General features: G+C 48.8%; 1 protein-coding gene across 1 annotated transcript; it reads left to right on the top strand.

The window, feature by feature from the left end:
* The first annotated feature begins 788 nt into the window (after positions 1-788).
* Positions 789-8,315, top strand: LOC141500134 (TBC1 domain family member 20-like). Its single transcript, XM_074203071.1, has 8 exons — positions 789-965; positions 2,329-2,508; positions 5,929-6,009; positions 6,245-6,431; positions 6,672-6,773; positions 7,016-7,157; positions 7,331-7,515; positions 7,725-8,315. Exons 1-8 carry the CDS (start codon positions 839-841, stop codon positions 7,966-7,968), a joined length of 1,248 nt encoding a protein of 415 aa, XP_074059172.1. The 5' UTR covers positions 789-838; the 3' UTR covers positions 7,969-8,315.
* Positions 8,316-8,540: the final 225 nt, after the last annotated feature.

Below are 8,540 nucleotides of genomic sequence, written 5' to 3'. Positions count from 1 at the left end.
TGATAGCTGCCAGAGATGGTGAGTGGGATGAGGGGACACTGACCCCCAAGATTACACCCATCCTCTCTGCGCCTAGAGCCTGGTGGTTCCTAGGCCAGAGGCTGTTACCCTCTGGGAGTCCAGAAGGAAAAAGGTGGCAGACAGAACCTGCCATCAGACACATCGGCTGTATGGGAGACAGAAGGCATCTCATGCCACAGCTCACGTCTGTATCTTGTAACTACAGAGTGGTCCGCAAGCTCCTTGAGAGCAGGGGCTGTGGTTTCTTCTTGGATGGTATCCCCAGGACCCTTGTGGACTTGCATAGTCTCCTCGCTCTCTGTACAGAACCTGTATATGAGCTAAAAAAAAAATCCACTGATGGAACCCCCCCCCCCACATTGCCACATTGTAACACCCAGGTTTGGGAGCCGCCAAGCCCGCTCGACTTGGCACCTTCTGCTCTCTAATGGGCCGGTCATTTCCATTACATTCCCACACCAGAGGTCTGGGCCCTGTTTTCAGCTTTTTCCTAAAGTCGCCCCATTTTCAGAGCTGGCGGAGCTTCCCAGGCCTCTGACAACCATAAATTTCTTCCAGGAAATCCAGCCCGGGAGTGACTTGCCCCACCCCTGCCAAATTAGGGGAAATTGGTGATGAAAAGACTGCATTTCCCAGAGGGCCAAGGTCCAGCCTCCGCCCTCTGGGACTTGGGCGCCAATTGGCAGAAGAGGAGAGTGATGGACTGGCCGACCAGTGAGTTCCTGGGGCGGTGCCCGCAGGAGCCAATGGGAAGAAGGGGGCGGGGCTCTCCGCAGCCGCCCGGCGTTTTGGACCCAAGAACCGAGGTGGCGGCGGCATGAGAGGGGGCCGCGGCACCGGAGACCGCCGGGGAGGCCGGGACCGGGGCGGGACCGGGGCTAAGGCCGGCCAGGGAGGACTGACATCCCAGCAAGCCCGGGGCCCCAAGAGTAAAACGAGCGCCGGTGAGTGAGAGCCGGGCCGGGGAAGCCGGGCCGGGAGAAGGCCGGTGAGAGGCGGAGCCGACTGGGGGGAGCCAATGGGCAGACGAGTAGTCCGTGGCCTGGCCAATAGCACTAGTTCTTTCGGAAGGGAACGCCATGGCGGCCCGGAAGACCCGGGATCGGGCCGACAGGAGGCGGGGTCAAAGGAAGGGAGGCGGGGACTGTTGGGAACCTGTCCAATCAGGGTGTGTCCTGTAATTAAATTCCATTTAACTTAACTAGTTTTAAATTCTAAGGAAGGCCTCGGCACGTGCTCTGCCCGGAGGGTGCATAGATTAAAAAAAAAAAAACGGCAATCCCCAAACTGTGCGGTTTTAGAGTTTAAGATCGATCTACTGATTGAAAGGACAGATCTGTAAATACAATACCGTGTGCCAAATAGAAATGGGTTTGAGGAGACCCAAATGAGGAGCTCTGGGGGGAGGACTGGCAGGATGCCCAGCCTGCCCCGGGGGTCAGCAGATAACCTTTTTTTTTTCTAATATTGATAACTATTGCAATATATTGGTTGCCTTTATAATCCTATGTTTTAAAAAAAATTTAAAATATTATTCTGAGGAGGGGTTCACAAACCAGACTGGAGGTTGCAGTGCTCTGGAGATCTACAGAAAAAGGCAAAGGGATCCATGAAAGAAAAAGTTTAATCACTCTGGTATATTGATAATTGATTGAAGGGGAGGGGTTGGAGATTGATCTCAGCAAACATTGAACTTGTAAGGAAGGGGGTCTGGGGAGTGTCCGCTGCTTCGTGAGGGAAAGCAGGGGACTGTTTGAGCAAGACGGGAGAAGGGACCTGTCCAAAGAAGGGCAGGCTTTGTTTGGGAGCCCTGGATCAGGTTAAGCCTGTGCTGCTCTCTCTCCAAGGCTCAGCTCCAGGCTCACCACTTCTCTGAGGCATTCCTGGGTTCTCCTTCCTCCCCAGGTCATTTGTGTTTACTTGTGGCTTAATTTATATTTATTGATCCTCTCTAATTTTAGAAAGTGTTAGGGGACGGTCTATTCAGTTAAAGAGTTTTACCTTCAGGAGTGTGGGGGAGGTGATATCTATCTGTCCATCTGAAAGCACCAGTCCCAAGAATCTTAGGGGATCCTGGAGAGGAGAGAAACTGAGCTCCTTGCCACTCACTGCTCAAGCACTCACAGCCTAGTAAAGTGGAGGTAAATCTTAATGAATGAGAGGTTCCCGGAGCACGTTGTACTTGAATTGGGATTGGCCCACCTAAAAGATTGCTGAGACTATGGGGAGGGGCTCTAGGGAATCTTGGAGGTCTGGTAACTATTCTCAGGCCTTCGTGGGGGGGGTGGTTGGCTCTTGTCTCTGCAGAGTCCTGGAGAAGGCAGAAGCTGCTACAGATTCATGAAGCCCTGAGCCAGGACCCAGTAGATGTGGAGTTACTGCGAATGGCTGCCCAGAGCCGAGGGGGTCTACTTAATGACCAGGTCCGGAGGAAGGTCTGGCCTCGGCTTCTGGGCCTCAGTCCTTTTGACCTGCCACCCCATCCAGGTATGAGGGCAAAGGAATGAGGGGGAGGCTGGGAGAAAAATGTTCCCCAAATCTTCCACTGCTTTCCAGTTCCACCCTCACATGTTTATAAGAACCACCTCTGAACATAAAGAGATAGGCAGAATCCCAGAGCTCTAAGGTACCTCAAGAATCCTCTCGTCCCCAAAACACACCTAGTGGGAAATCTTTGGACTTGAGTCTCCTGGTCTGTAAAGTCAGGAAGTTGGACTAGATGGACTATAAAATGAGAAGACCAGAATGAAAATAATGAAAAAGCCCCAGATTTAAAGATGGAGAACTTGAATTCATGAAGATCCTAGTGTGGTTGACATATTCTACTTTTTACGTTGTGTGACCTTGGGAAAACTCACACACCTCTCTGGGCTTTATAGCCCTCATCTTTAAATGAGTGGGTTAGATCAAATGACCTTTAATGTTCTTACAGATTATATCTGTAATCCTATGATCTCCCAAATAGTTGCCCAATTTATCTTTGAAGGTCTCTAGTGAGGGGGAATTCCTTATCTCCAAATACTGTGCATTCTACGTTAGAAAGACTCAGATTGTTGTAAAATTCTTTTCTGCTAATGAATCTGAATTTACTCTTTTGCATTTTCCAGTCCCTGTTCCTAGTCCTAATATAGGACATTCCAAAGTTTTACATTTTGGGGACACCCTGCAGAGAATAGTAGAAAGATTCCAGAGAAACCTAGGTTCAAATCTCACCTTTTCCACCTCCTGGCTGTATGACTTTTATAACCTTTTGAGGCTGTTTCTTTATCTGTTAAAATAGGGACTTAAAAAAAAAATCTCGAGCAAGAAAAAGAATGATATAGAAGAGAGAGCTTTAGGAGTACTCAAGTCCAAACCTGGCCTTTGGCTCTTGAGACCTCTAAACCTTAACTTACATAAAAATTGCTGATCCTTATCAATGGAGGGAGTTCCTTGCAGAAAGGAAGGAAGGAAACAAGTATTAAGCATATCTATGAGCCAGGCATTGTATGCTCTTCTCACTGAAACTTCACTGCAATCCTGGGAAGTAAGTGCTATTTTTATGCCCATTTTACAACTGAGGATAATGAAGCAGACAGTTTACATGATTTTCCCAAGGTCACAAAGCTACGAAGTGTTTGAACTCAGGTCTTCCATACTTCAGGCTCAGTACACTATTCATTGAGCCACCTCTAGCTACAACACTGAAATCATACCTAGGCATCAGAGGGCAGCTGCCTAGGCTATACTTCCCTCAAGTTCCTCTGAGGTGATATCAGGGGCTGTGCCCCTTCATGCTCAAAGTCCATTGGGCTGATGCAAAAGAGCTACCTCTCCCCAGGCCTGTCCTGCCTGCGATATGGACAGATAGATAGAAAAATAGTATGGCACCAGTTTTTGTTAGGATAAAATGAAATAATGAATAAAGTTTATCAGTTATCATTGTTATTACTGTGACTGGGATGTTAGTTGTGGAGCTACTTCAGAGAAGAGGAATTCCTCAGAGAAGATAAATTAGACTCTCTTTTAGGCTCCAAAAGGTACAGTAACCAACAGGACCCCTAAAGTCCTGAGCTCACACACAGACCTGAATTCAATCACAAGACCCAGCCCAATTTTTTTACTGTCTCCTTGTCTCATTATGACTATGCAGAGTTTATTTTGAGAAGTTTCAGAATATGACTTAGATCTCTATCTCTGTAGATATAGGTAAAAGCATCATTCTTCCCACTCCACCTCCTCAGACACAAGCACTTGAGGGAACTTGTACACATGAGATAAGGATAGCCTTTATTTCATAAACAAATGTAGAAAATTCATAAGAACTCCTAATAACCCACAAGCATTCACTAGAATTCTCTTTCCTTTCCAATGGTGCCTTCATTTTCTCAGGGTTCTTTGCAAACCCCCACAATGGACAACACCGTGGCTCAGTGTCACCTTGGTCCTTAGAGAAGAAACACATTTAGTTGATAGATGAACCAACCCTCTTCCCATTGACTCTGTATTGTTTGAACAATTCATACTTTGGAAACAATATTATCCCAAGAGATAACTAGCTTTTATTTAGACCTTTAAAATTGGCAAAAACACTTCACAAATATTGTGTCATACGCTAACTGGATACATTTATCACATTTTCTTTTAAAGAATTTTCTGATAGACTTGGCTTTGATGCAGTCTTCCACTGAAAAATTAAATTACTATGTGAATGGAGCTAAATTTCTCAGGTGAATAAACTATTTACTGACCTGAGTTTCTGCCAGCTCCTAGTTCATTGCTTATGGACAGAGAGAACAAGCAGCACTGGCCAGCTATGAGTTTGGTATATATACATTGTCTGCCTGGGAAAACTAGTGTGTATCCAGATGTCCCATCTCTTAGACCAGGGGAGTTTAATTCCAAGCTACAGAATTGTAAGGGAAGTCAGAACCAAATAAAATGTAATTGAGAAATATTTAACAAAATAAATAAAAATACAGTACCACATAATGTTCTTGTGACTTTGTAAATCAACATATAACCAGGTCTTTACCATTTCTATTTTGAGTTTGACACTATTGCTTTAGACTTTGGGATACTGAAGTTGGCTAAGATAACCCTTAAGGAAGGGGGTGAAGGTTATCTGTTTTACCTGGGGAGCTATTAATTAGAAGAGGAGCTGAGAGTTTGGAACTCCCCTCTGGAGTGTACCATCACTGTATATGATCCTTTTGTCATTGAATCAGTTGTTTCTGCTTCATTTGTCCTTGAATGACTGAGTAAAGTTGACTGATAAGGCACTTGGAAATGTGATTCCAGCCAAAGAGATGATAAGTTTTTTTAATTGGGGGCGATAACCCTCCAAGATTGAGTCTGTTCTCTCTGAGTCCAGAACTTGAGGACCAAAGGTTACGTTACCCTTTGGAGTCCAGCAGAAAAAGTCTAAATTCCTCTTTCCTATCATAGTACTGCTACTGAGGCTCACAGGACTTGGAATCTGAAGATTTTAGCTAATTGTGTGATCTTAGGCAAGATACCCTCTTGGTATCCTTGGTTTTTTGGGTTTTTTTTTTTTTTTTTTTTAGATTTTTGCAAGGAAATGGGGTTAAGTGGCTTGTCCCAGGCCATACAGCTAGGCAATTATTGAGTGTCTGAGGCCAGATTTGAACCCAGGTACTTCTGACTCCAGGGCTGGTGCTCTATCCACTGTGCCACCTAGCTGCCTGGGTGCCTTGATTTCAAAGACTGACTCCAGCTTTAAATCCTAATGATTTTTAAATACTTGAAGAAATGATTAGGTCGTTACCTCTTCTCAAATCTGCTGAGGATATCTGGGAGGGCTAAGGGTGGGTGAAGTGGTAGGAGTGAGTTGAAATCCTAGGACCTTGGAGGAGGGAAGGCCCTCTGACTCTGAACTCCTGCTTCTCCATCTTTCCTTTTCCACAGGCCGAAGCCGACTCCAAGACCACAGAGACTATCATCAGGTGCAAATGGATGTGGCGCGCTCCCTAGCCCACTTTCCTCGGGGTGAGGTCCCTGGCTTGGGCTGGGGTTGAGTGAGGAATTAGACTCAGGGAGACAGGGTGGTATAATAGAGAGAGCACTTGATTTGGAGTCCAGTAGACCTGGGTTCAGGTCTTTTTTAGAACCCATATTTCTAAGGTCTGTTCTATCTCCTAGTCCTATGAGGGAGGAAATCTGGAGAAGGCAAGGAAGAGAAATCAACAGTGATAGTTGTCTCTCCTCCCCTTCTGCCTGGCAGGGATGCGCCCTGAGCAGAGGGCAGTGCTGCAGGAGCAGCTGGTGGCTGTGATCCTGGCTGTCCTGAGCTCCCGACCTGAGCTGCACTATTACCAGGGCTATCATGAGGTGGCACTGGCTCTGCTGCTAGTGCTGGGGCCCCGTGCTGCCGCTGCCTTGCTGGATCAACTCTCCATCCACCACCTCAGGTACCCAAGGAACAAGGGGCATGGTCCTGACAGGAGAGCAGCCCCCCACAGGCTGCTTCAGCTCTCTACGGCCGGGGGTGGGGTGGGGCTGGGCAGGACAGGCCTGGGGAGAGGTAGCTCTTTTACATCAGCCCAATGGACTTTGAGCATGAAGGGGCACAGCCCCTGATATCACCTCAGAAGAACTTGAGGGAGGTATAGCCTAGGCAGCTGCCCTCTGATGCCTGGGATAACCATCAGGGACTTCATGGACCCCACAATGGATAACACTTGGCACATTCTGAACTACCTGTTACCTCTGCTGGCCCGGGAAAGTCCTCAGTTACACAGTTTCATGGAGAGGTGGGTAGTGCATCCTTGAGCACTGTGGGCAGGGGAGAGAGGCATTAGGGTCCAGAGCCCTATGGGCAGGTATATGAACAGAACCAAGCATGACCTGGGACCTGTAGGGAGGTGGTCAAGGGACAATGGGGTCTGTCCCAAGCACTGGTCTGAAGGCTGTTTAGGGGAGAGAGGGAAGGAGTGGATCAGATTTAGCAGGGTAGGAAGATGTTCAGCCTAAGGCCCCAACCTGTTGGTGCCAGGGCTGAGGTGGGAACAGTGTTTGCCCTAAGCTGGCTGCTGACCTGGTTTGGCCATGTGCTACCTGAGCCCGCCCACGTGCTGCGTCTTATGGACTTCTTCCTAGCTTCTCACCCGTTCATGCCTGTCTACGTGGCTGCTGCGGTATGGACTGATCAGGGCCGGTAGGGTTGGGGATGAGGGAGGCTTGGGATTAGAATTGTACCCTGTTCCTAAGTGGGCCTAGGTGGTGGGGGCCAGCTTTGACCTTGTTGGAGGGCCTAGTGGGAGAAGCAGGAGCCAGGCCTAGCTCTGATCTGTGCCACTGTTATCCCCAGGTGGTTTTGCACCGGGAGCCAGAGGTCCTAGCAGGCCCCTGTGACATGCCAAGCCTGCACCAGCTGCTATCTCGTCTGCCACGGCCCTTGCCCACTGAGTCCCTCCTTGCCCAGGCCCTGATCCTCTTTATGCGCCACCCCCATTCCCAACTGGCCCAGGAGGCTGCTGTGAGGACCCCTAGGAGGTGACTTACTATAGGCTGGGGGCTAGGGCTCGGAGGGAGACACCCAAGAGACTCATGGGGGATGGTGGGGCTTTTGGTGAATGGTGGGATGCCAGGGTGAGTCCTGTGGGAAATGGACTGAGGAGGCTGAATCAAGGAATCTTCCATGATCCAAATTCCGTCTGTGTCATTGATTTTTCTATCCTATCCCTCCTTTCCCCCTTCCCCAGCTTATCCATTGAAGGCTCCTTCACAGCTCTACAAGCAGCCTCAGCACACCAGCGGCCAGACTGGGTCCTACAGAAGCAGCGAAGGCAGCCAGGGTGCCAGAAGCCTTCAGGGAGTCAGGGTGGGCCCAGCCCCCTGGTGAAAGCAGCTGTATGGGGTCTCTCAGCCACGTTAGGGGTAGCAGCCCTGACTGTTACACAGACTGCCCTGGGCTGGGGCCCTGAAGTTCTATGGAAGATCTTCTAGAGAGACTTATACCCCAATTGTGACCCCAGTTGGCCCCAAACAATGGACTGGCCTTCAATGGACTGAGCATAGCTCAAATAGCCATGGCTAAACTTACCAATTGTGATAGCACTGGCAACAGTTGCCAGCTGGACAGAGAGACCCAAGGAGATGGCCAGGAATGGGAGAACAGACATTCTCCCCCAAGGAATAGAGGCATTGGAGAAAGGCTCATCTGAGGACACTGGGGGACAGGACTGAGGAGACCTCTTTCTGGATCAGTCTACCCATCTGTCTCCACCATGCCCCAGGGCAAAGGTGAGCCATCATGGTTTTGTACCTGGATCAATAAATTCATAGCAACCTGGCTTCCTGATTCCTGAGGAATGCATCCTCTTCTCTCTCACTGGACCAGGCCAACCCAGACAGACTTGGAGTGTGTGTGTGTGTGTGTGTGTGTGGGGGGGGGTGAATAGTGACTTTCTACCTTCTCCAACTCCTAGAAACATGCTTTGCTGCTGCTCCACGTGGTTAGTTCAGGGAGAACAGCTGGGCATGGGAATCACTGGGCCTGGCTTTTCCACCCTTCCTTG

Source organism: Macrotis lagotis, chromosome X (assembly GCF_037893015.1).
Source record: "Macrotis lagotis isolate mMagLag1 chromosome X, bilby.v1.9.chrom.fasta, whole genome shotgun sequence".
Lineage (NCBI taxonomy): Eukaryota > Metazoa > Chordata > Mammalia > Peramelemorphia > Peramelidae > Macrotis > Macrotis lagotis.
The sequence above is the reverse complement of the archived record's forward strand: the minus strand, read 5'-3'. Positions and strand labels throughout refer to the sequence as shown.

Coding starts and splice junctions, on each gene's coding strand:
- LOC141500134 (XM_074203071.1), top strand. CDS start 839: ATGAGAGGGGGCCGCGGCACCGGAGACCGCCGGGGAGGCCGGGACCGG. Junction 6,010..6,244: donor CCTAGCCCACTTTCCTCGGG/GTGAGGTCCCTG, acceptor TCTGCCTGGCAG/GGATGCGCCCTGAGCAGAGG. Junction 6,774..7,015: donor TTACACAGTTTCATGGAGAG/GTGGGTAGTGCA, acceptor TGTTGGTGCCAG/GGCTGAGGTGGGAACAGTGT.